This window comes from Oncorhynchus mykiss, chromosome 5, assembly GCF_057628025.1.
Source record: "Oncorhynchus mykiss isolate SJ-2025 chromosome 5, ASM5762802v1, whole genome shotgun sequence".
Taxonomy (NCBI): domain Eukaryota; kingdom Metazoa; phylum Chordata; class Actinopteri; order Salmoniformes; family Salmonidae; genus Oncorhynchus; species Oncorhynchus mykiss.
The window spans coordinates 69,008,968-69,036,213 of record NC_143026.1 but is presented as its reverse complement, the minus strand read 5'-3'; the positions used below and the strand labels follow the sequence as shown (position 1 = coordinate 69,036,213).

Below are 27,246 nucleotides of genomic sequence, written 5' to 3'. Positions count from 1 at the left end.
GCATCGCTGCACAGCTATTTTCAGGTCTCCAGATATGTTCGATCAGGTTCAAGTCCGGGCTCTGGCTGGGCCACGCAAGGATATTCAGAGACTTGTCCCGAAGCCACCCCGGCGTTGTCTTGGCTTGCTTAGGGTTGTTGTCCTGCTGGAAGGTGAACCTTTGCCCCAGTCTCAGGTCCTGAGCGCTCTGGAGCAGGTTTTCAAGGATCTCTCTGTACTTTTCTCCATTCATCTTTCCCTTGATCCTGACTAGTCTCCCAGTACCTGCGGCTGAAAAACATCCCCACTACATGATGCTGCCACCACCATGCTTCACCATACAGATGGTACCAGGTTTCCCCCAGATGTGACACTTGGCATTCAGGCCAAAGAGTTCAATCTTGGTTTCATCAGACTCGAGAATTTATTTTATTAATTTTTATTTCACCTTTATTTAACCAGGTAGGCTAGTTGAGAAGAAGTTCTCATTTGCAGCTGCGAATCTTGTTTCACATGGTCTGAGAGTCCTTTAGGTGCCTCTTGGCAAACTCCAAGCGGGCCTTTTACTGAGGAGTGGCTTCCGTCTGGCCATTCTACCATAAAGGCCTGGTTGGTGGAGTGCTGCAGAGACGATTGTCCTTCTGGAAGATTCTCCGATCTCCACAAAGGAACTCTGGAGCTCTGTCAGAGTGACCATCGGGTTCTTGGTCACCTCCCTGACCAAGGCCCTTCTCCCCCGATTGCTCAGTTTGGCCAGGCAGCCAACTCTAGTAAGAATTTTGGGGGTTCCAAACTTCTTCCAATTAAGAATAATGGAGGGCACTGTGTTCTTGTGGACCTTCAATGATGCAGCCATGTTTTGGTACCCTTCCGCAGATCTGTGCCTCGACACAATCCTGTCTTGGAGTTCTATGGACAATTCCTTCGACCTGATTGCTTGGTTTTTGCTCTGACATTCACTTTCAACTGTGGGACCTTATATAGACAGGTGTGTGCATTTCCAAATCATGTCCAATCAATTGAATTTACCACAAGTGGACTCCAATAAAGTTGTAGAAACATCTCAAGGATGATCAATGGAAACTTCGAGTCTCATAGCCAAGGGTCTGAAAACTTATGTTAAAAAGGTATTTCTGTTTTTTATTTGCAATACATTTGCTAAGATTTCTTAAAACCTGTTTTTGCTTTGTCATTATGGGGTATTGTGTGTCGATTGATGAGGAAATGTTTTAATGTAATCCATTTTAGAATAAGGCTGTGACATAACACAATGTAGAAAAAGGGAAAGGGTCTGAATACTTTCCGAATGTACTGTAGTGTATGAATGAGTGCTTTTTGTGTAGTTAGCTATCAAGTAAACCCAATGATAATAGGCACTATTATCATTGGGTTTACTTGATAGCTAACTACACAAAAAGCTATCTAGAACAAAGTGTTAATAAGATATTAATTTAAAAAGATTAAAAGCAATACAAATAAGTTCTCCAGTAGGCACCTGTTGTAATTTGAGTGACTAACGTGTGACTATTTGGCATTACATTCCCACTGCTGTACAATACTGCGTGTTTGTACTGGACATGTATGTATTATACATGCACCGTTGTTCCATTGGATAAAATAAAAAAAATATATATATATGTATATATATATACACATGTATTTTTTTTTTGCATGTCAAACAAGCAGGTCTCTGGACAAAAAGTATCTAAACAATAGTATTACATCTGGGGAATAGGTAAAAAGGCTGATTTATAAGTATGTTATACATTACCTTAATAATGTGTTCTGAAAAACACTATTTGCACAATTCTCTTTTAATAATGCATGAGCATTTTCAGGTCCAGAGACGCTGGACCAGATAGGCAACATATTTTATAGGACACTAAATTACTAAGGCAAGAAGTAGCTAGGGACTAGGCATTCATTTCTATAGAATTGGGACCCTATCATTTTGCGACAGTGCTGAGCAATTGACTTGAGTCTTTACGACATGTGCCTTTAATTTCTGTCAGGCCAGAAATATACAACAGAGAAGTCACGGATCAAAACATGAGGGGTCATATGTGACTTTGTTCATCGTAGACAAGTGTATAAAAAGTTATGTTGCAAGTCTTTGATAGAGGCGGATCTTAGCAATAAAACATGGTGAGTTAGTATTGATTATATCGATGCTACCGTGAAAGGATAGCTTACTGCATTGAAGTGTTTAGACAAGAGCAGAAGCTTTAGAATTTCGTTAGTAAAGCTGGCTAGCCAGCCAGTTAGCTAACTAGCGACTGTAGCAGCATACTAGTGAAAGTGAGCAAGCTGTTAGAGTGTGTGTAGCTACGACTAACAGCCATACAGTTGGTGGCTAGCTAACATTACTCACCCTAGACCCCTGACGCATAAATGGTTAACGTTACAGCTAGAAACAAATACCAGCATGACTGCTGCAGCGCCATCATGTGGAAACCATTAAGGTACATGACCTACAGATCACACAGGTTTTGACCACATATCTGAGATGTGACTACTGCACTAGCTGACTTTGATTATAAACATGTCTTGTAGGCTTTATATGAAAAGGTTGCGATATCTTCCTCTAATGAACATCCATAATCGATTCACAGGCCAGTTCCATGGTGGCAGTGGGGCTCACCCTAGCAGCAGCTGGATTTGTAGGTCAGTTTATCTTTAAGGTACAGAATATGCAGAGTTGAAGAAACGATTTGATGGATTTTGTGACACTAAAATGCGGATCCTCCTTGATTCAGGTCGCTATGCCATGCAAGCCATGAAACACATGGAACCCCAAATGAAGCAAGCTATGCAGAGTTTCCCCAAATCGGTAAGATTGTATGGGCTTTCACACGTGTTGGCCTCTACAAGACACAATGAATGGCATTAGTCTGACTGAATTCACATTGGTGCTGTGGTGGAACAAGTACCTAATTGTCATAGTTGAGTAAAAGTAAAGATACCTTAAATAGAACATGACCCAAGTAAGTCACCTAATAAAACATTAGGTTTGAAATGTATAGTTTTACTTTTGATACATAAGTACATTTCAAATTCCTTATTAAGCAAACCATATGGGACCATTTTCTTAATTTACAGATAGCCAGGGGCTATCTCCAACACTCAGACATAATTTACAAATGAAGCATTTGTGTTTAGTGAGTCTGCCAGATGAGGCAGAAGGGATGACCAGGGTGGTTCTCTTGATAAGTTTGTGAATTGGACCATTTCTGTCCTGCTAAGCATTCAAAATGTAACAAGTACTTTTGGGTGTCAGGGAAAATATGGAGTAAAAAGTACAGTTCTTTAGGAATGTACTAAATTGAAAGTTGTCAAAAATAAGAGCCAACAAAAACTACGTACACCACTGCATCTGTTATACAGTTGTAACTGTCTTGTTGCAGGCTTTTGGTGGTGGATACTACAGAGGTGGATTTGATCCCAAAATGAACAAGAGAGAGGCGTCGCTCATTCTAGGAGTCAGGTACTGTAAATTTCACTGTGTGATAAGCAAATGCTTAACTTTATTGCACTAATGCGTCATATTGTTGTCCCCAGTCCCACAGCTAACAAGACCAAGATCAGAGAAGCCCACAGAAAACTGATGATTCTTAATCACCCCGATAGAGGTTTGAGGAACTAGTACAATGTGTGGTCATGACTTTTATTTAGACCCATTGCGCTTGTAAAAATGTATTGGATCACACTGTACTCTAAAAATGCACATTTTGTTCTATTGCAGGTGGATCACCATATCTTGCGGCTAAAATAAATGAAGCAAAGGATTTACTTGATGGACAACTAAAGAAATAGATCAGATAATCACATTGCACTTGGTTTTTCTTATTAATTGTGCCCAAATAAAAAATGTAAGAGATCAAACTCAGTCTTCCTCTCTACATTACTCATGTTCTCAGGACAAAGGTGGTTTTGGATCTAAATGGAAGATCGGGTTTTATTTAAGAACTACCGGCATACAAAACATATTGCACATCAAACCAGAATGAGCATAAAAAAACAGAATTGTAGTTTACCAAACCAACATCTGGGAACTTTTCTTTCAGTAGTCCAAATTGTCACCTGCATGAAAATACAGTCTTCAGCCAGTGTTAGGAATAACAGCTTTTTAAATACTGTACACTTGATAAACCAAATAAAGCTCCTTCATGAGACCAGTTACTGCCACCATAATTCCAGCCTCTGGTGGGTGCATTTCAGCATACAGGTTCACTACTATATGGAGTGTCATTCAGGATAAAAAATAAAAAAAAATTGACATTGAACATTAACAGACCAGTATCCAGACTAATGTTATTCTTATGGAAAATAAATTACAATTCAGTGCAAAACTCTCTTCCAGACTGCATTTCCTCGTATGAAGAAGTGGTTGCATATTAAAATGTAACAAAAAGCAGCTAACTCAACAAATATTAGGATAACTGGATTCTTCCTATCTTTGCCATCACTGACAAAACGTTTACTACAGCCAGGCAACTAACTATGTTGAATCTATTCTCAAGGCACAACATCAGATCATGTACTTGAAACATACTCTTATGTCTCGGGTTCAGTGCTAAATCTCTCTGTGTCCCATGTTGAGGGAACTGAAAAGTGCAGTAGAGAATCTGGAAGTCCATGACTATCTTTGGCAAGCTTGTACAATAACTATTGTAAAAATGTAGTACAATTAATGAGTTTGAGTGGATTCGTAGATTAGGAAACCCCGTTCAGGACAGGCTGCTGGTCACCATTCCCTTGGTAAGTGACTTTGGCAACCTGTTCTGTGGAAGCCCTGCCTGGTTCGTCACCTCTTCCATTGCTGGGTCCGTTGCTTGTATTTGCTTCTGCAGATAGGCTGTGCTCCGCGATACACTCAACCTGCCCCTAAAAGACACAGGTAGAAACAGTTACAGAAGCTTGACCAAAGACACACTTCACATTCATGTGTTGATACAATTCTGGGAATTGAAAACCAGCCTGGTCTCAACTCATTGGCAGGGTTTGGCACATTACCATGATTCTTTCTCTGGCCTGGGACCGACCTGTATGTAACAAGTCTCTCATAGTAGTAGTGCTGATTTAGGATCAGTTTAACCTTTTAAATCACAATGAGTAATTTATTTAACCAGGCAAGTTAGTTAAGAACAAATTCATGATTGCCTACCCCCGTCAAACCCTAACGACGCTGGGCCAATTGTGCGCTGCCCTATGGGACTCCCAGTTAGTTGTGATACAGCCTGGAATCGAACCAGGGTCAGTAATGACGTCTATAGCACTGAGAAGCAGTGCCTTAGAACGCTGCGCCACTCGGGAGCCCCAAGTAAAAAACCGGGGGGTCTGATCCTAGATCCGCACTCCTATTCTGATACATACAGGCCCTGAAGTCTGATTTGTAGCATTGTTTTCCAGACTCACCAGTTCTTTTTTGTTATTTTTCAGTTCTTTTTGGTTAGTCTGTCTGCTTTGTGATTCAGCACGGGATATGTAATCTGCCACTGTAACTGCAAAACAAAGAATGTTAGAACCACTTTTACATTGGTAATTCATTTAACTAGAACTTAAATTGGATGTCATCATAGCTAATTAAATAAAAACAATGAAAAAAACAGACAATGCAGTTAAAAATAACTAAAAAGGTAGTCTTAGGAGTGCAAGTGAGAAATAAAGGCAACTAGTATTACAGCAAGGAAAAATCAATAAATTCTCACAACCTTAAAACGGTTGTCAACCAGTAGCTGACATGTTAGTGAATTGGAGTGGTAACATTAAAAACAATGGGTCTTCTTGATGGCATGCCTTTCCTAAGTTTCTCCCTCAGCTCCAGATAGAGAAATTGAAGAGGCTTCCCAGAGCAAGTTGATGGTTACTGGTTGAATCACTTGACTGCTAGCGAGGGAAAGTGTTAAGCACACGCTTTGGTAAACAAACAGGCCGTTCACCACCGGTTGGTTACCTGGTTGCTTTTCCTCTGGTGGGCGGACACTGCGTCTGCTGCTACGGTTACGCCGTTGTGGTTTAGCTTTTGAGTCATCTATGTGGGGGAGAATTTGTGCAGAGCCCTCAGTGAGAGTATTGCATAAGGATAGACTTGGGATTGGTGTAAATTTGTGATTCTATCCTTTTTTGGTCTGTCACGGAGGTAATTGCCTCCCATCTAATGCTTATCAGAGTGTTTGTTGTTGAATCCCATTGGCTCCCAGGGATTGTTTATTTTACTCAGACACCTTTATCCAGAAGGGACTTACCAAGGCTATTCTCACTGAGGGAAGCGTTATCTGATTCACTCATGCCATCAATGACTGTTGTGTCCTCGTCAGTCCGGCGGCGGCGGGAGCGGCGGCGGCGGTTTGTGTTGAGGTTGGAGTCGCTTGCATCAGTGTCAGCCGTCTGGTCTGTCTCTGTGTTGTCAAGCACACTGTATGGGTTGCCATAAGGATCCTTCAGAGCTACAGAGTAAGCAAAATGGCTTAATATTTAATACCTATCGTTTGAGGAACAATTCAAACCTTCATGTGATCATTCATGATAAACATAAAGGATAACAAATGATTGTCTGATGTCATCAGCATATGTATGACCCATCAATTGTGTCTGCAGCTGTACCGGTGTTGGGGGCTCCTCTCCCTGCTCCACGGCCCCTGGGCCCTCTACCCCTCCCTGGACCAGCTCTCCTCCTGCTGTCTCTCTGTGGTCGAGTCCCCCTCTCCGGTTCTTCTCCCGCCAGGGACCAGTCACTCAGCTCATCCTTACGCTCAGAGTCAGTCTCAGAGGCATTGGATTGCTCAGAGTTTGTGCCTGAAAGTCAAACATTTCTTTTTAATACCACATGGCTGATGACTATCACATTCTGTTGAGCTATAGCATTATATCCCAATATCAATATTCCCCTCTCTAGAGTGTCTTAACTTTCGACTGACCACCTGATAGGTGTGGAAGACTGGCTTGTAATGGGAGAATCTACAAAATGTCTTCAGTATCATTGTAAACATGACACTCACCATAGCCGGAGGTGTAGTTGGGGCCCCTGCGTCCGCGGCCTCTGCCGGTGTAGGAGCGGCTGGTGTGTACGGCGGTAGCAGCCACACTGTCGTCTGTGGTGTAGCCCTTTTCTGCTGGGCGGCCAGATGAAGGCCTGTGGCCCATCCCAATCTGCCTCAGCTGCTCATCTATCTGCAGTCTCTCCATACGCAGCTGCTCGACTTCCTGCAGTCGACGACAGGCAAACATGTCACAAAAAAAACTCTTACAGCGCTGAGTCAAACCATTAGGAGTGTGTTACTGTAGATCACTGCTTACGTTCAGGTAGGCAATGTGGTACTCCAGAAGTACCTGGACATTCCCAATATTCTCCTTAGTGCCGACAAATGTAAACGGGACCATTCCCTGTGTCAGCGCATCACAAATAAATGATGTTATTATGGGTGAAGAGTGTTTCGATGACAATATTGATCTCTTCGTCTACTAAGTGAGCTAGAAAGTAGCACAAAAGGGCTTACTTCTTGACGTGGCTGTGTGCCATCCTTGTCCCCTTCAATCCTAACTCTCACCACTCCAGACTTGTCAACGATCTCCTGAATGACTTTCCCATTCTTGCCAATTACCTTGCCTGAAAAAGCCACAAAGAACTTGTGTGAACTGCCACAAACACACCATCACTTGAATTTTATAATGATCAAATCCATCTCCATACATACCGACCAAGTTCCTGGGGATCTGAACAGAATCTTCAAGAAACTCCAGATAATTCCTTGCCTTCTTAACTGCCTCCTCATTCTTGAAGAATACAAAAGGTTGTTTTTCTTAAAAAGGTCCTGGTGGTAAATACACGTCTGTAGTTCACTCACACAAACGTCTATAGTTAACACACACACGCCCATAGTTCACACACACACGCCCATAGTTCACACACACACACACACACGTCTATAGTTCACACACACACACACGTCTATAGTTCACACACACACACACACACACACACACGTCTATAGTTCACACACACACACACACACACACACACGTCTATAGTTCACACACACACACGTCTATAGTTCACACACACACACACACACGTCTATAGTTCACACACACACACATACACGTCTATAGTTCCCACACACACACGTCTATAGTTCACACACACACACACACACACACACGTCTATAGTTCACACACACACGTCTATAGTTCACACACACACACACACACACGTCTATAGTTCACACACACACACACGTCTATAGTTCACACACACACACACGTCTATAGTTCACACACGTCTATAGTTCACACACACGTCTATAGTTCACACACACGTCTATAGTTCACACACACGTCTATAGTTCACACACACGTCTATAGTTCACACACACGTCTATAATTCAGACACACACGTCTATAGTTCACACACGCGGCCGTAGTTCACACACGCGGCCGTAGTTCACACACGCGGCCGTAGTTCACACACGCGGCCGTAGTTCACACTCACACACGCGCCCGTAATTCACTCACACACGCGTCCGTAGTTCACTCACACACAAAAGTCCGTAGTTCACTCACACACAAAAGTCCGTAGTTCACTCACAGACACGTCCATAGTTCACACGCACCCACACGATCACACGCACACACCCGTCCATAGTTCACACCCGTCCATAGTTCACACTCACAGACACGTCCATAGTTCACACTCACACACGTCCATAGTTCACACGCACCCACACGTTCACACGCACGTCCACACGCACACACACGTCCATAGTTCACACGCACACACACGTCCATATTTCACACGCACACACACGTCCATATTTCACACGCACACACACGTCCATAGTTCACACGCACACACATACGTCCATAGTTCTGTCATACAGACTACCGTTCAAAAGTGTGTGGTCACTTAGAAATTAGAAAAGCATATTTTTTTGTACATTAAAACATCAAATTGATCAGAAATACAGCGTAGACAATGTTGTAAATTAATATTGTAGGCCAGCATCCCAAAGCATCCCGCCTCTTCAGTGTTGACGTTGAGACTGGTGTTTTGCAGGTACTATTTAATGAAGCTGCCAGTTGAGGACTTGCGAGCCGTCTGTTTCTCAAACTAGACACCCTAATGTACTTGTCTTCTTGCTCAGTTGTGCACCGGGCCTCCCACTCCTCTTTCTATTCTGGTTAGAGACAGTTTGCTCTGTTCTGTGAAGGGAGTAGCACACAGCGTTGTACGAGATCTTCAGTTTCTCGCATGGAATAGCCTTAATTTCTCAGAACAAGAATAGACTGACGAGTTTCAGAAGAAAGTTCTTTGTTTCTGGCCATTTTGCGCCTGTAATCGAACTCACAAATGCTGATGCTCCAGATACTCAACTAGTCTAAAAAAGGCCAGTTTTTTTTATTGCTTCTTTAAATCAGCACAACAGTTTTCAGCTGTGCTAACATTATTGGAAAAGGGTTTTCTAATGATCAATTAGCCTTTTAAAATGATAAACTTGGATTAGCTAACACAACGTGCCATTGGAACACAGGAGTGATGGTTGCTGACAATGGACCTCTGTATGCCTATGTAGATATTCCATTAAAAATCATATTTTTCCAGCTTCAATAGTCATTTACAACATTAACAATGTCAACACTATTTTTCATCAAATTCATGTTATTTTAAAGGGGCATTTTTTTTTGTGCTTTTCTTTCAAAAACAAGGACATTTCTAAGTGACTCCAAACTTTTGAACGAACGTCTATAGTTCCCTCATAAGGTCTTGAAGCAGTAAAAGCATTAGCACACCTCTCCGTAAATTCTGAACGTCCCGCTCCCCTCATCCAGCTCGATAGCAGTGACTCCAGGCAGTTTTCTGGCTTGTTGAATGTTGCTTCCATGGCTTCCAATGGCAAGGCCCATAAGGTCCACTCTGACTGTAAACTCCTCTTGGAAACCAGATGCCAGTTGCTTTGTACTCTTGAGAGGAGATCGTTTTGAGTGAAAGATCTTACATTCACAGATGCCATTAATTTTACTATTATCCAATTTAATTCTGTCATGCGCATGAATTCATGTGTTTTTATGCCAGGATGCAATTATGAAAATCGCCCTTACCTCCAGATGTTTAGTGGCCTCCTCATTTCGGGACATGAGCATGAGCTTAGTACGAATGCTCCTCAGGTGCATGTCACTGAGCAAAGACACTCGCTTAACTGTGGCTTCATTTATGGACTGCAAGGAAACAAGAATATAAACATAAATAAATGGTCAAAACACATTAACTGGTAGGGGGAAAAATGTATAGTTACATATCGGGATATTATTTTTGACGATATATCATATCATTTTCACAATATTATTTTTGCGCTAGTTGGCTGTGCCTGCACCAAAACTCCAGTATTTTTTCCCATAGCTTGTTCTCCATCTTCTTTTTAAATAGGGACCCAATTTGTTTTCAGGACTTATTTCTATAACTGGTCTAAACTAGTTCTCTCATGTCTCTTGTCCCTCTGCAGCAGACATACAGTTGAAGTCGGAAGTTTACATACACTTAGGTTGGAGTCTTTAAAACTCGTTTTTCAACCCCTCCACAAATTTCTTGTTAAACTATAGTTTTGGCAAGTCGGTTAGGACATCTACTTTGTGCATGACAAGTCATTTTTCCAACAATTGTTTACAAACGGAGTATTTCACTGTATCACAATTGCAGTGGGTCAGAAGTTCACATACACTAAGTTGAATGTGCCTTTAAACAGCTTGGAAAATTCCAGAAAATGTCATGGCTTTAGAAGCTTCTGAAAAATAATGTCTATTAGCCTGAGTCAATTGGAGGTGTACCTGTGGATGTATTTCAAGGCCTACCTTCAAACTCAGTGCCTCTTTGCTTGACATCATGGAAAAATCAAAAGAAATCAGCCAAGACCTCCACAAGTCTGGTTCGTCCTTGGGAGCAATTTCCAAACGCCCGAAGGTACCACGTTCATCTGTACAAACAATAGTACGCAAGTATAAACACCATGGGACCACGCAGACGTCATACGGCTCAGGAAGGATACGCGTTGTCTCCTAGAGATGAACGTACTTTGGTACGAAAAGTTTAAATCAATCCCAGAACAGCAAAGGACCTTGTGAAGATGCTGGAGGACATATTGCTCAGCAAGGAAGAAGCCACTGCTCCAAAACCGCTATAAAAAAAGCCAGTTTGCAACTGCACATGGGAACAAAGATCGTACTTTTTGGAGAAATGTCCTCTGGTCTGATGAAACAAAAATATAACTTTTCGGCCATAATGACCATTGTTTTGTTTGGAGGTAAAAGGGGGAGGCTTGCAAGCCAAAGAACACCATCCCAGCCGTGAAGCACGGGGGTGGCAGCATCATGTTGTGGGGGTGCTTTACTGCAGGTGGGACTGGTGCACTTCACAAAATAGATGGCTTCATGAGGGGGGGAAATGCTACTCACTAGACCCTATGATCACTCGGCTACACATGCCTCTCTCTAATGTCAATATGCCTTGTCTATTGCCGTTTTGGTTAGTAATTTGTCTTATTTCACTGTAGAGCCTCCAGCCCTGATCAATATGCCTTATGTTCCACCCCCTCACACATGCGGTGACCGCACCTGGCTTAAATGGTGCCTCTGGAGACAAAACCTCTCATCGTCACTCAATTCCTAGGCTTACTTCCACTGTACTCACATCCTACCATACCCTTGTCTGTACATCATGCCTCGAATCTATTCGTCTGTGTCCAGAAACCTGCTCCTTTTACTCTCTGTTCCGAACGCACTAGACGACCAGTTCTTTTAGCCTTTAGCTGTACTCTTATCCTACTCCTCCTTTGTTCCTCTGATGTAGAGGTTAACCCAGGCCCTGCAGCCCCCAGCATCACTCTCATTCCCTAGGCGATCGCATTTGTTGACTTTTGTAACCATAAAAGCCTTGGTTTCATGCATGTTAACATTAGAAGCCTCCCCCCTAAGTTTATTTTATTCACTGCTTTAGCACACTCCGCCAACCCGGATGTCCTAGCCGTGTCTGAATCCTGGCTTAGGAAGGCCACCAAAATTCCTGAAATTTACATCCTTAACAATAACATTTTCCGACAAGACAGAACTGCCAAAGGGTGCTGAGTTGCAATCTTCTGCAGAGATAGCCTGCAGAGTTCTGTCATACTATCCAGGTCTGTGCCCAAACAATTCCAGCCAAACAATTCCAGCAAACAAATCCACCTTTCCAGAAACAAGTTTCTCACCGTTGCCGCTTGTTATAGACCCCCCCCCCCCCCCCAGTTGTGCCCTGTTAGGAGACCTAAACTGGGACATGCTTATTAACTTCCTACGGGCAGGTGGGACGGTAGAGTCCCATCTTGACAACTTCCGGTGAAATTGTAGAGCGCAAAATTGAAGTAACAAATATATAAATATTTAACATTCATGAAAATACAAGTGTCATACATCAAAATAAAGCTTAACTTCTTGTTAATCCAGCCGCTGTGTCAGATTTCAAAAAGGCTTTAAAGCGAAAGCACACCATGCGATTATGAGGACAGCGCCCCGCATACAAAAGCACAAAAAACATTTTTCAACCAGGCAGGTGCTCCACGAAAGTCAAAAATAGCGATAAAATAAATGCCTTACCATTGAAGATCTTCTGTTGGCACTCCAAACGTTACCAATAAACTTCTCCAAACAACGTTTTTAATCAAACCTCCGGTACCACTTAATACGTAAATAAACGATAAAATTTAAGACCGAGAATCGTTATTGTCTTTACCGGAGATAAACAAAGAATGCGCTCTCATCCACACGCATGAAAACACTACAGCCAAAATGGGAGCCACTTAGAAAAACTACCAATTCTAGCTCATTTTTCCAAAAACAAACCTGAAACTCTTTCTAAAGGGGGGGGGGGGGGTGGTTTGTCCTTGGGGTTTCGCATGCCATATAAGTTCTGTTATACTCACAGATATTATTTTAACAGCTTTAGAAACTTTAGAGTGTTTTCTATCCAAGCAGTTTACTTTGGGCACGCTTTTCATCCAGATGTCAAAATACTGCCCCTAGCCTTCATTGGGATAGGGGGCAGTATTTTCACGTCCGGATGAAATGCATGCTCAAAGTAAACTGCCTGTTTCTCAGGCCCAGAAGCTAGGATATGCATTAAATTGGTAGATTTAGATAGAAAACACAAAAGTTTCTAAAACTGTTGAAATTATGTCTGTGAGTATAACAGAACTTATTTGGCAGGTGAAACCCAGAGGACAAACCATCCAGGGGGAAAAAAACAAAGTCACTGTGTTTTCAATTGGTTTTCTATGGGAAACTATATTTATGAGGAACATGGTTGCAGTTCCTATAGCTTCCACTAGATGTCAACAGTCTTAAGAAATTGCTTGATGTATTTCTTTTGAGAAATGAAGAAGTAGGGCTGTTCATTGTGAGTGTCAAGCCAAGTGGACTCTTCTGCGTGGTGCACGTGAACTGGCGCTCACTCCACGTTGTTTTTATCCGCTATTGAACACAGTATATTCAGTCTTAAATTTGATAGATATCCTAAAATGTAAATAATCGAAGGTTGGATTTGGAAAGTTGTTTGAAATGTTTGGACCAAGTTTACAGGTAACTTATTAGATCCTTTGTAGTCATGTTGGGCGAGTTGGAACCGGTGTATTTCTGAATCAAACTTGCCAAACAAATGGACATTTTGTGGATATAAAGAAGGAATTTATCGAACAAAAGGACCATTTGTGGTGCGACACGGTTGAAATATGTTTTTCATGTGTTGGTATGCGTGGCGCTGTCCTCAGATAATCGCTTGGTTTGCTTTCGCCGTAAAGCCTTTTTGAAATCTGACACGGTGGCTGGATTAACATCAAGTTAAGCTTTATTTTGATGTATTGCACTTGTGACTTTATGAAAGTTAAATATTTATAGTAATTTAATTTGAATTTGGCACTCTGCAATTTCACTGGATGTTGTCGAGGTGGGACGCTACCGTCCCACTGATCCGAAAGAAGTTGAGCTGTGACCAATGGGAGTTGACCTGGTTAAAGGGAGGTCTGGGAAAGGAAAAAGAGGGAGAGAGACATTGAGAAAAGGATGGATTTTTACATTAGGACCGTTGGTGAAGAAAATGATAAAAGACGACGACAAAACTAGAACAAAAACCCATACCTACTAATACATGAAGGGAAATACCAATTTTATTTTATAAGAGTTGTTATAATTTTGTTAAGACTTAGTAAAGACTGAAGCTACCGTCTCATCGTGGAGGTATTTGCCAGCCTTGAGGTTAGCCTAGCATCGTGTAACACCGAGAGAATTGCATGGGAAAGCTTAACAAGTTCATGTTCCCATGGGATATCGGTTACGGCTAAGGAGTACTGTCTGCATTGATAGCGGTGCTTGCTGTGGATCTTGTTAGGAAACCTGCAAGGAACTGCCATACTTCGCTCAAGGAATATCTACAAGTAGTGAGTAACCACAACGTGAGGTGCTTCTGGACTTTATGTGTGTCACCATTTTTTTTTTTATATAGCTCCAACGCGCGCCACCGGGTTATTAAGCAAGCTTTCAATCATTTGGACATGGGTTGTGCACGACTCATTGATGTTTATTATTTTTATTTATTTTTATTTTGTGCTATGAAAATGTAATAATACACATATTGAACCTTATATATGTTGCCTTGGAGTCATTTACTGTTTCAATTTAATTTAATGCATGGGATAGCCTACCCTGATACAATAACAGAAACCTATAATCATTTCATCTGAAGTTAATACCCTATTGTCATCACCCTAGACAGTTTACAATAGGAATTATTATTGGAGATGTCCTTCTCACCTAACATCCCATGCTGTTGAGATACTCCAAGTAAGTTAATATCGTGAGAGTCAAATTCGAGCCTGGTGAGAGGGTTACAACTGTAAGCTCTAAGCATCTCCAATCCAAAATTAAATCTAGAATTGGCTTCCTATTTTGCATCCAAGATGGCGTAGCAGTGAAGACGTGTTTGTTTTGTCCTCTCGTGTACTTTTGTATTTTTTGTATATATTTCAATTTATTTTCAATCTCTTCTCGATTTTTTATTCGATTATACCTTCCGGTAACCTGCCTCACCCAATGTGATACGGAATCGCTATTATTTAAAATTTTAGAACACATTGAAGAATCTCCAGAAGCTAACCAGCTAATAAGCTACAAGCTATTTAGTTATTGTTAGCCACTGCTAGCAGCTTTTACCTTCTGCACAGATACCAGCCCTGTTTTTAGCCTGGACAATACTCGCCTGTCTACCAATATCGCTTGTCTACCAATATCGGACTGTCTCTCCACAACAACGCCGGATTCCTGCCGTCATCCCTGGACCACTACTTCTGATCTTCACAGCTAGCTCGCTCACAGCTAGCTAGCTTTCACTCACCGTGGCACCTAGTACCGAAGATATTCCCTGAGGCCCACGTCCCGGCCTGCTGTTCACCCGAACCCCACTCATACATGGCTAGAGCCCAAAACTCCACCGGATCCTTGCTGTAAACTCTGGACCTTGGCACAGGATCACCGCTGCTACCGATTGGATATAGTGGCTAACGCAACTGCCACGAAGCTAGCACCAGTTAGCTGTGAGCCAGGCACATCTCCCGGCTAGCAAACTAAATTCCACAATACCTCTTTCGCCATCTGGCTTGGATTCTCTGTCGACACGGCGCCCCGCCGCACCCCCACGACTGGTCTGCCGACGAATACTCCATCCGCTGTGCCTTCATCCGGCCTACGTCACTATGATCACTTGGCTACATAGCTGATGCCTACTGGACTGTCCATTAATCACAGTACTCCATTCTGTTGATTTATTTTTTATCTGTCGGCCCAGCCGCAAACTCAGGCTCTGTGTGTAGTTAATCCGACCCTCTCTGAATAGTCAGCACCATTTTACCTGCTGTTGTTGTGTTAGCTGATTAGCTGTTGTTTTAGCTAGCTCTCCCAATCAACACCTGTGATTACTTTATGCCTCACTGTATGTCTCTCTCAAATGTCAATATTACTTGTTTACTGTTGTTCAGGTTAGTTATCATTGTTTTAGTTTACAATGGACCCCTTAGTTCCACTCTTCATACCTCTGATACCTCCTTTGTCCCACCTCCCACACATGCGGTGACCTCACCCATTACAACCAGCATGTCCAGAGATACAACCTCTCTTATCATCACCCAGTGCCTGGGCTTACCTCCACTGTACCTGCACCCCACCATACCCGTCTGCGCATTATGCCCTGAATATATTCTACCACGCCCAGAAATCTCTTCCGCGGGTGATGTGGAGGTAAACCCAGGCCCTGCATGTCCCCAGGCACCCTCATTTGTTGACTTCTGTGATCGAAAAAGCCTTGGTTTCATGCATGTCAACACCAGAAGCCTCCTCCCTAAGTTTGTTTTACTCACTGCTTTAGCACACTCTGCCAACCCTGATGTCATTGCCGTGTATGAATCCTGGCTTAGGAAGGCCACCAAAAATTCGGAAATTTCCATACCCAACTATAACATTTTCCATCAAGATAGAACTGCTGAGATAGCCTGCAAAGTAATGTCATACTTTCCAGGTCCATACCCAGACAGTTCGAACTTCTAATTTTAAAAATGAATCTCTCCAGAAATAAGTCTCTCACTGTTGCCGCCTGCTACCGACCCCCCTCAGCTCCCAGCTGTGCCCTGGACACCATTTGTGAATTGATCGCCCCCATCTAGCTTCAGAGTTTGTTCTGTTAGGTGATCTAAACTGGGATATGCTTAACACCCCGGCAGTCCGAAAAATCTAAGCAAGATGCCCTCAATCTCACACAAATCATCAAGGAACCCACCAGGTACAACCTTAAATCTGTAAACAAGGGCACCCTCATAGACGTTATCCTGACCAACTGGCCCTCCAAATACAAAGCCGCTGTCTTCAATCAGGATCTCAGCGATCACTGCCTCATTGCCTGTACCGCTACGGGTCTGCAGTCAAACGTCCACCCCTAATCACTGTCAAACGCTCCCTAAAACACTTCTGTGAGCAGGCCTGTCTAATCAACCTGGCCCGGGTATCCTGGAAGGATATTGACCTCATCCCGTCAGTTGAGGATGCCTGGTCATTCTTTAAAAGTAACTTCCTCACCATCTTAGATAAGCATGCTCCGTTCAAAAAATGCAGAACTAAGAACAGATTTAGCCCCTGGTTCACTCCAGACCTGACTGCCCTCGACCAGCACAAAAACATTTTGTGTGGCGGACTGCAATAGCATCGAATAGTCCCCACGATATGCAACTGTTCAGGGAAGTCAGGAACCAATACACAAGGTCAGTCAGAAAAGCAAAGGCCAGCTTTTTGAAGCAGAAATGTGCATCCTGTAGCTCTAACTCCAAAAAGTTCTGGGACACTGTAAAGTCCATGGAAAACAAGAGCACCTCCTCTCAGCTGCCCACTGCACCGAGGCTAGGTAACACGGTCACCACCGATAAATCCATGATAATCGAAAACTTCAACAAGCATTTCTCAACGGCTGGTCTTACCTTCCTCCTGGCGACTCCAACCTCGGCCAACAGCTCCATCCCCCCGCAGCTACTGGCCCAAGCCTCCCCAGATTCTCCTTTACCCAAATCCAGATAGCAGATGTTCTGAAAGAGCTGCAAAACCTGGACCCGTACAAATCAGCTGGGCTTGACAATCTGAACCCTCTATTTCTGAAACTATCCGCCGCCATTGTCGCAACCCCTATTACCAGCCTGTTCAACCTCTCTTTCATATCGTCTGCGATCCCCAAGGACTGGAAAGCTGCCGTGGTCGTCCCCCTCTTCAAAGGGGGAGACACCCTGGACCCAAACTGTTACAGACCTATATCCATCCTGCTTTCCCTATCTAAGGTCTTCGAAAGCCAAGTCAACAAACAGATCACTGACCACCTCGAATCCCACCGTACCTTCTCCGCTGTGCAATCTGGTTTCCGAGCCGGTCACGGGTACACCTCAGCCACGCTCAAGGTACTAAACGATATCATAACCGCCATCGATAATAGACAGTACTGTGCAGCCGTCTTCATTGACCTGGCCAAGACTTTCGACTCTGTCAATCACCATATTCTTATCGGCAGACTCAGTAGCCTCGGTTTTTCTAATGACTGCCTTGCCTGGTTCTCCAACTACTTTGCAGACAGAGTTCAGTGTGTCAAATCGGAGGGCATGTTGTCCGGTCCTCTGGCAGTCTCTATGGGGGTGCCACAGGGTTCAATTCACGGGCTGACTCTTTTCTCTGTATATATCAATGATGTTGCTCTTGCTGCGGGCGATTCCCTGATCCACCTCTACGCAGACGACACCATTCTGTATACCTTTGGCCCTTCCTTGGACACTGTGCTATCTAACCTCCAAACGAGCTTCAATGCCATACAACACTCCTTCCGTGGCCTCCAACTGCTCTTAAACACTAGTAAAACCAAATGCATGCTTTTCAACCGTTCGCTGCCTGCACCCGCACGCCCGACTAGCATCACCAGAGACATTGAGAAAAGGATGGATTTTTACATTAGGACCGTTGGTGAAGAAAATGATAAACGCCCGACTAGCATCACCACCCTGGATGGTTCCGACCTAGAATATGTGGACATCTACAAGTACCTAGGTGTCTGGCTAGACTGTAAACTCTCCTTTCAGACTTAAACATCTCCAATCCAAAATCAAATCTAGAATCGGCTTTCTATTTCGCAACAAAGCCTCCTACACTCACGCCGCCAAACTTACCCTAGTAAAACTGACTATTCTACCAATCCTCGACTTCGGCGATGTCATCTACAAAATGGCTTCCAATACTCTACTCAGCAAACTGGATGCAGTTTATCACAGTGCCATCCGCTTTGTTACTAAAGCACCTTATACCACCCACCACTGCGACCTGTATGCTCTAGTCGGCTGGCCCTCGCTACATATTCGTCGCCAAACTAACTGGCTCCAGGTCATCTATAAGTCCATGCTAGGTAAAGCTCCACCTTATCTCAGTTCACTGGTCACGATGGCAACACCCACCCGTAGCACACGCTCCAGCAGGTGTATCTCACTGATCATCCCTAAAGCCAACACCTAATTTGGCCACCTTTCCTTCCAGTTCTCTGCTGTCTGTGACTGGAACGAATTGCAAAAATCGTTGAAATTGGAGACTTATCTCCCTCACCAAATTTAAACATCTGCTATCTGAGCAGCTAACCGATCGCTGCAGCTGTACATAGTCCATCGGTAAATAGCCCACCCAATTGACCTACCTATCCCCATACTATTTTTATTTATTTACTTTTCTGCTCTTTTTCACACCAGTATCTCTACCTGCACATGACCATCTGATCATTTATCACTCCAGTGTTAACCTGCTAAATTGTAATTATTCACCTACCTCCTCATGCCTTTTGCACACCATGTATATAGACTCTTTTTTTCCCTACTGTGTTATTGACTTGTTTATTGTTTACTCCATGTGTAACTCTGTTGTCTGTTCACACTGCTATGCTTTATCTTGGCCAGGTCGCAGTTGTAAATGAGAACTTGTTCTCAACTAGCCTACCTGGTTAAATAAAGGTGAAATAAAAATAAAATAAAAAAATAAACAAAGCCTCTCACTCATTCCGCTAAACATATCCTCGTAAAACTGACAATCCTACCGATCCTTGTCTTCGGCGATGTCATTTACGAAACAGCCCCAAACACTACTCAGCAAATTGGATGCAGTCTATCACCAGAGCCCAATATACTACCCACCACTGCGACCTGTATGCTCTCGTTGGCTGGCCCTCACTACATATCTGTCGCCAAACCCAGCAAGTATATTGCACTGGTCATCCCCAAAGCTAACACTTCCTTTGGCCGCCTTTTCTTCCAGTTCTCTGCTGCCAATGACTGGAACCAATTGCAGAAATCTCTGAAGCTGGAGTCTAATATCTCCCTCTCTTACTTTAAGCATCAGCTGTCTGAGCAGCTTACCGATCACTGTACCTGTACACAGCCAATCTCTAAATAGCACACCTGACTATCTCCTCCCCATATTATTACTTACCTCTTGCACCCCAGTATCTCTACTTGCACATCATCATCTGCACATCTATCACTCCAGTGTTAATGCTAAATTGTAATTATTGTAGCTTCTATGGCCTATTTATTGCCTACCTCCCTACTCTTCTACATTTGCACACACTGTACATAGATTTTTCTATTTTTCTTTTCTGTTATTGACTTTACGTTTGTTTATGTGTAACTCTGTGTTGATGTTTTTGTCGCACAGCTTTGCTTTATCTTGGCCAGGTCGCAGTTGTAAATGAGAACTTGTTCTCAACTGGCCTACCTGGTTATTAAATAAAGGTGAAATAAAACAATATATAAAATAAAAATGGGTCTCCCAAATGGACAATGACCCCAAACATACATACAAAGTTGTGGCAAAATGGCTTAAGGACAACAAAGTCAAGGTATTGGAGTGGCCATCACAAAGCCCGGACCTCAACCCTATAGAAAATGTGTGGGCAGAACTGAAAAAGCATGTGCGAGCAAGGAGGCCTACAAACCTGACTCAGTTACACCAGCTCTGTCAGGAAGAATGGGCCAAAATTCACCCAACTTATTGTGGGAAGCTTGTGGAAGGTTACCCGAAACATTTGACCCAAGTTAAACAATTTAAAGGCAATGCTACCAAATACTAGTTGAGTGAATCTAAACTTCTGACCCACTGGGAATGTGATGAAAGAAATAAAAGCTGAAATAATTCACTCTCTACTATTATTCTGACATTTCACATTCTTAAAATAAAGTGGTGATCCTAAATGACCTAATATTATTACTAGGATTAAATAACAGGAATTGTGAAAAACTGAGTTGAAATGTATTTGGCTAAGGTGTATGTAAACTTCCGACATCAACTGTATAGTGAGTAATATGTTTGGAGCGTCAAACCGCAATAAAATCACAGTATCGAAATACATATAGAATTGTGAGAATCCCAATACATATCGGCACCTAATTATCATGATAATATCATATCGTGAGGTCCCTGGCAATTTCCAGCCCTATTTCATTGGTATACTCAAATCTGCTGGAACTGAAGAAAGAGTGTCAGAAAGATGTATAAATACTTACCAGTACAACCAAGCTACTTGTTTCTGAACAGTAGACAATCCGACAAGCTCCCACTGCCTTTTTGAAATCTTTATGCGCTTGTTCACTTTCGCACCTGAAGTAGAAGGAACTATAATCAGATTCTAAATTATAACGTATGTAAATAACATCCAACAAATAACCAGTCTATATCACAATCAGAAACTACTTTTAAACAAGGTACATACGCTGCTTTCAGGTCGTCGGGAACTGGGACTGTGCACTTGAAGAAGGAGCTCTTTGACACCGCCTTGTTGATATTTACAGGCCGAAGACGTTCAAATGTGACTATTTCATTGTATGTGGCGTCACAGGCAGCATACTCGATCACATAGAACTACATAGTAAACACAACACAGGTTACATATCGACTTGCATGAAACTGACAAACATAACAGGTTGAGGAAACCCGAGGACAAACATCAAATAAACATCTCCTTGATGAAACAACTCTCAAATTACATTATAGGACCAGTGAAATTGTAACCACAGTTAACTACTCACATCTCCCTTCATCATGCGCACTTTGGCAAGCCACCAGCCACATGGCTCCTGCTCATTGGCCCGGGAGAAGATCTGGTACAGAGAGAAACAAGGGGAGATAATTAAAAATAAGACATCCTATGGAAACTGTGTCTGTTAAATTTCTATGAAGATAGAGAGCCAGTTCTCACCTCCACCTCTTCTCCCTCCCCGATGTCCTTTTTACCATCGGCTGGAGGTGGCATCCGAACATCACTAAAGGGAACTTGTCTCTCTGGTTGCCAACTTCATTAACAACAACAAGCATTTAGATCAGTATAAAAGTTATGCCCAAACTAATACCACTATCACTCCAATATGACAAGAACTGATGAATTACCACACTTACTTGTTCTCAAAGGCAATAGCGAGTGAATCGTCATGGACATCTTTGACAAATCCCTAGAGAAAGGACAGCAGTACTTTAAATTCAGAAGTGCTCCCCTAGCCCTAGATTATATATACAGTGCAGTGAAAAAGTATGTTCCCTCTTTCTAATTTTATCTACTTTTGCATATTTTGATACTGAATGTTTTCAGATCTTTTCAGAACCAAAACAGCCGTCCAAAAAGTTATACTTTTGACTCATCTGTCCATAGAACATTCTTCCAAGAGTTGACAATAATCCAGGTGTTTTTTTGGCAAACTTCAGTAATTTTTATGGATGAGATGGGTCCCATTATGCCTGGTGAAAATCAAATACTATAGTCCACAGGAAAAACCTCATACCAATGGTCAAGCATTGTGGTGATAGTGTGATGGTTTGGGGATAGTGTGATGGTTTGGGGATGCTTTGCTGCCTCAGGACCTGGATGATTTTCCTTAATAAAAGGAACCATGAATTCTGCTCTGTGTCAGAATTTTACAGGAGAACGTCAGGCCATCCATCTGTGAGATGAAGCGCAGCTTCATGCAACAACACAATGATCCAAAACACACAATCAAGTCTACATGAAATTGGCTAAAAAGCAACAAATTGGAATGGCCTAGTCAAAGTCCAGACCTAATCCCAATTGAGATGTGGCAGGATTTGAAACAAGCAGTTCATGCTTGAAAACCCACAAATGTCGCTGAGTTAAAGCAGTTCTGCATGCAAGAGCGGGCCACAATTCCTCCACAGCGATGTGAGAGACTGATCAACAACTACAGGAAGCATTTGGTTGCAATCATTGCAGCTAAAGGTGGCACAACCAGTTATTGAGTGTAAGGGGGCAACTACTTTTTCACACAGGGAATTGGGTTTTGCACAACTTTGTTAATTAAATAAATAAAATAAGTATACATTTGTTGTGTTATTTGTAAACTCAGGTTCCCTTTATCTAAGATTAGGTTTTGGTTGAAGATCTGATTACATACAGTATAAAAATATGCAAAAATCAGAAAGGGGGAAAATACTTTTTCACAGCACTGTAGCTTGTTGCTAGGGTATGTTTAGGTCTATTCTAGTCAAGAACTCGACCAGGGCACTGTGATATCCCTTCACTATGTGGATCTTTGATTCAGTGAATATAAAAATAGACCTGGTGCCTAAAGTATCTGCTGAATCTGACGACAGCTGAGCTGAGGACTGAGAGCAGCTGACACGGCATAGATCAATCAGTGGGCCTAAGACTGGGCATTCATGGAATAACTTCAGGATAATGTGTTGTTCACATTTCCAACTTCCTGCAATAGTCTAACAACATCCACAACGAGTGCAAACATTTTCACCAAATGTATGTTCTTAAACGGGCAAGTCCTTCTATACACAACATTTCAGCTAGCTAGCAAGTTAGTTCCTTATTCAGACTTCAATGAGGAGCAAATGAAAACAGTGAGCTGGCTATGATTAAAATATGAATTTAACAAACGTTTTACTTTAAAATTGTTTTATGATTAACACATATGGTTAGCATATACACTTTTAGATAGTTTAGCAGGTCATAAAGTCACCCAGATCCATGCTGATTCAAGACGAGCAAAGTCAAAAGAGCAACCGAACCCGTTAGTTCAGCTAGCCAAGTTAACTAGCTAGTACCTAGCTAGCTGGTTGATGCTAACAATAGACAACCCGCCCGACTAGCTGTTAATTAAGTCAGAAACATTCCTCAGTGTTTTCGTCCAAGAAAACTAATATCGTAATCATGTAACGTTAAGACAAACATGACGTGAATAAACGTTGTTGCAACAACAAAAACGGACAAGAGGCCAAATGGCTATAATATTTGGCCATCAAGATAGCGTATCTAACGTTTCGTAATAGCTAGCTAACTACCAACGTCAGACATGTTGAAAACACATATCTAGTTTAGTGTATGTAGCTAGATTACGTTTGTTGACAATAGTTGAGGAACAGATGTGTGAGTCATGTTTTATAAAACATGATTATGGCCAGTTTACATGAATGTTAAGAATTGATTTACCTTATAATATGCTCCGTTGGAGCCACGGACCTCCACCGTCAGTTCATCCATGTTGGGCATGCAATGCATGCCGGGGAAGAGTTCTAGAAGTTTACAAATGGTACAAGTCTAGAAGTGTACTTGCAAATTGATAGGCCAAATTCAATGTGCACATAATCCATACTCCAGGATTACAACATTGTTGTCCATAACATAGGCCTACATTTAACATATTTAGTTAGCTAAATGAAAACATGGGGTAAATAATGTGACACTTCACAGTGTTGCACAACATATATTCTATGATTTAGGTTAGCTACATTGTAAAATGTGGATATCAACAAGACCTATAATTGATTTTTGCACACTGTAAATCACCTGAGCGAGTGCATTTTAGAAATATGGACATGTATCATCCATCAACTTTGCTATCCATGACATTAGACAGAGGACCAAGATGAGGACCAAACTTTGAAATGGCCTGATGTGCTGGCAATTGTAGTCAATGAATTGACAGGCATAAAGGCTAAACTTGTGAATCAGAAATCCGAGATGAATAATGAATAGGTTTTTGTGTCACTCATAAATGGTACATTTATTCAGATGTAAATGTTGTAATGGTGCTGGAATTCAATCAAAACCACACTGCAGGATAACATTGTTCCTGGGCCATAGCACATTCTCCTGATACAGTGCCTTAAGAAAGTACACCCCTTGGACTTTTTCCACATTTTGTTGTGTTACAGCCTGAATTTACAATGTATTCAATTTATATTTTTGTCACTGGCCTACACACAATACCCCATAATGTCAACGTGGAGTAATGTTTTTAGAACATTGAATGTTCCCGAGTGGACTAGTTACAGTTTTGACTTAAATTGGCTTGAAAATCTATGGAAAGACTTGAAAATGGCTGTATAACAATGATCAACAACAAACTTGACAGAGCTTGAAGAATTTTTCAAAGAATAATGTGCAAATATTGTACAATACAGGTGTGTCTTAGAGATTGACCCAGAATGACTCACAGCTGTAATAGCTGCCCAAGGTGATTCTAACGTGTATTGACTCAGGGGTGTGAATATGAGATACAGTCTATTTATGTATGACATTTTCAACAAATTTGCCAACATTTCTAAAAACATATTTTCACTTTGTCATTATGGGGTATTGTGTGTAGATGGGTGACAAGAAAATTGATTTGCTGGTTTTAAGCATTAAACTTTCAAATAGCTCTTTGTTGACTGTTGCTGGTTGCTATCATTCACCATCAGCACCGGCCTGTACCCTAAATGCCCTAAGCTCTCTTCTGGCCCCTTACACTAAATCTGTATTTGTCCTTCTAGGTGACCTAAATTGGGACATGTTTAAACCACCTGACCAAGTCCTAAAGCAATAGGACTCCCTAAATCTCACTCAGATTATTACCAATCACACAAGGTATGACTCCAAACACCCAAAAAAGGCTACTCTCCTTGATGTTATCCTCACAAATAGTCCTGATAGGTATCAGTCTGGTGTTTTCTGTAATGACCTTAGTGATCACTGTTTAACAGCCTGTATTCACAATGGCTGCTCAGTGAAACGACTTGTCCTGATTTGTCACACTTGCTAAAAAACTTTAATGAGCGAGCCTTCCTTCATGAACTGGCCTCTGTAAATTGGTATAGAATCAACTTGAAAATGAGAATTAGAAACAGGTTCAGCCCCTGGTTCGACTGTGATCTGGCAAAGTTACTCCACCTCAAGAATTCCATTTGACGAAAGGCTCGGCACACGCATACTCAGGCTAACTGGCTCTCGTTCAGGCAAATGAAAAATAAGTGCACTCAGGCTATCCGGAAGGCCAAAGTTAGTTACTTTAAGGAGTAGTTCTCTCTCTAACCCCAATAAGTTATGGAAAATGGTTAAAGACCTGGAGAAGAAACCCTCCTTCTCACAGCTGCCCATGTCCCTTAATGTTGATGATGTGGTTGTTACTGACAAGGAGCACGGCTGAGCTCTTTAATCACCACTTCATTAAGTTAGGATTCCTATTTGACTCAGCCATGCCTCCTTGCCCATCCAACATTTCCTCATCTCCCACCCCTCCTAATGCGACTAGCCCCGATGCTCCTCCCTCTTTTTCCCCTACCCCGCTACAAAGTTTCTCCCTGCAGGCGGCCACTGAGTCCGAAGTGCTAAAGGAGCTTCTTAAACTTGACCCCCAAAAACATCTGGGTCTGATGGTTTAGACCCTTTCTTCTTTAAGGTTGCTGCCGCTAACATCGCCAAGCCTATCTCTGACATTTTTAACCTGTCTCTTCTCTCTGGGGAGGTTCCCATTGCTTGGAAGGCAGCCACGGTGCATCCTTTATTTAAAGGGGTTGATCAAGCTGGTCCTAACTGTTATAGGCAAATTTATATTTTGCGCTGTTTATCAAAAGTGTTGGAAAAACTTGTCAGTAATCAACTGACCAGCTTTCTTGATGTCTATAGTATTCTCTCTGGTATGCGATCTGGTTCCGCTCAGGTTATGGATGTCTCACTGGAACCTTAAAGGTCCTAAATGATGTCTCTATTGCCTTTGATTCTAAGCAATGTTGTGCTGCTATTTTTATTGACTTGGCAAAAGCCTTTGATACGGTGGACCATTCCAGTCTTGTGGGCCGGCTAATGAGTATTGGTGTCTTTGAGGGGTCTTTGGCTGGTTTTCTAACTACCTCTCTCAAAGAGTGCAGTGTATAAAGTCAGAACATCTGCTGTCTCAGCCATTGCCTGTCACCAAGGGAGTACCCCAAGGCTTAATCCTAGGCCCCACACTCTTCTCAATTTACATAAACAACGTAACTCAGGCAGTAGGAAGCTCTCTCATCCATGCAGATGATACAGTTTTAAACTCAGCTGGCCCCTCCCCGGATTTTGTGTTAAACTCCCTACAACAAATCTGTCTTAGTGTTCAACAAGTTTTCTCTGCCGTTCACCTTGTTCTGAACACCTCCAAAATGGGTTTGGTAAGAAGAATGCCCCTCTCCCCACCGGTGTGATTATTACATCTGACGGTTTAGAGCTTGAGGTAGTCACCTCATACAAGTACTTGGGAGTATGGCACTATCCACTGTCCATCTCTCAGCACATATCAAAGCTGCATGCTAAGATTAAATCTAGATGACCATCCCATGCTAGATTACGGAGACATAAATCATAGATCATCAGGTAAGGGTGCTCTCGAGCAACT

At 42.3% G+C, this 27,246-nt stretch overlaps 2 protein-coding genes across 6 annotated transcripts; one reads left to right on the top strand and one right to left on the bottom strand.

The window, feature by feature from the left end:
- Nucleotides 1–1,937: 1,937 nt before the first annotated feature.
- dnajc19 (DnaJ heat shock protein family (Hsp40) member C19) lies at nt 1,938–3,861 on the top strand. 2 transcript variants are annotated; one of them, XM_021604007.3, is made up of 7 exons: nt 1,985–2,124; nt 2,387–2,441; nt 2,592–2,643; nt 2,736–2,809; nt 3,384–3,463; nt 3,538–3,608; nt 3,722–3,861. In XM_021604007.3, the coding sequence occupies exons 3-7, from the start codon at nt 2,601–2,603 to the stop codon at nt 3,790–3,792; spliced, it is 339 nt and encodes a 112-aa protein (XP_021459682.1). In that variant the 5' UTR covers nt 1,985–2,124; nt 2,387–2,441; nt 2,592–2,600; the 3' UTR covers nt 3,793–3,861. The 2 variants fall into 2 exon arrangements, with proteins under 2 accessions (XP_036834059.1, XP_021459682.1); XM_036978164.2 differs by lacking the exon at nt 2,387–2,441 and having other exon boundaries at nt 1,938–2,124.
- Nucleotides 3,862–3,907: 46 nt separating this feature from the next.
- On the bottom strand, nt 3,908–24,176 carry fxr1 (FMR1 autosomal homolog 1). 4 transcript variants are annotated; one of them, XM_036978160.2, is made up of 17 exons: nt 24,051–24,176; nt 21,998–22,050; nt 21,801–21,894; nt 21,631–21,702; nt 21,315–21,463; nt 21,109–21,202; nt 10,076–10,192; nt 9,767–9,937; nt 7,674–7,752; nt 7,476–7,585; nt 7,276–7,368; nt 6,978–7,182; nt 6,583–6,774; nt 6,225–6,425; nt 5,933–6,010; nt 5,395–5,480; nt 3,908–4,863 (listed from the first exon to the last, which is right to left on the bottom strand). In XM_036978160.2, the coding sequence occupies exons 1-17, from the start codon at nt 24,117–24,119 to the stop codon at nt 4,693–4,695; spliced, it is 2,034 nt and encodes a 677-aa protein (XP_036834055.1). In that variant the 5' UTR covers nt 24,120–24,176; the 3' UTR covers nt 3,908–4,692. The 4 variants fall into 4 exon arrangements, with proteins under 4 accessions (XP_036834055.1, XP_036834056.1, XP_090091801.1 ...); XM_036978161.2 differs by having other exon boundaries at nt 7,276–7,362; XM_090235675.1 differs by lacking the exon at nt 5,933–6,010.
- Nucleotides 24,177–27,246: the final 3,070 nt, after the last annotated feature.

Excerpts from the sequence above, each read along its gene's own strand:
- dnajc19 (XM_036978164.2), top strand. Across the intron at positions 3,464-3,537 it reads TCGCTCATTCTAGGAGTCAG|TCCCACAGCTAACAAGACCA; the intron begins GTACTGTAAATT and ends TGTTGTCCCCAG. Across the intron at positions 3,609-3,721 it reads TCTTAATCACCCCGATAGAG|GTGGATCACCATATCTTGCG; the intron begins GTTTGAGGAACT and ends GTTCTATTGCAG.
- fxr1 (XM_036978160.2), bottom strand. The coding sequence starts at position 24,119 with ATGCATTGCATGCCCAACATGGATGAACTGACGGTGGAGGTCCGTGGC. Across the intron at positions 7,586-7,673 it reads GATCCCCAGGAACTTGGTCG|GCAAGGTAATTGGCAAGAAT; the intron begins GTATGTATGGAG and ends TGGCTTTTTCAG. Across the intron at positions 6,426-6,582 it reads GAGAGGAGCCCCCAACACCG|CTCTGAAGGATCCTTATGGC; the intron begins GTACAGCTGCAG and ends CTTACTCTGTAG.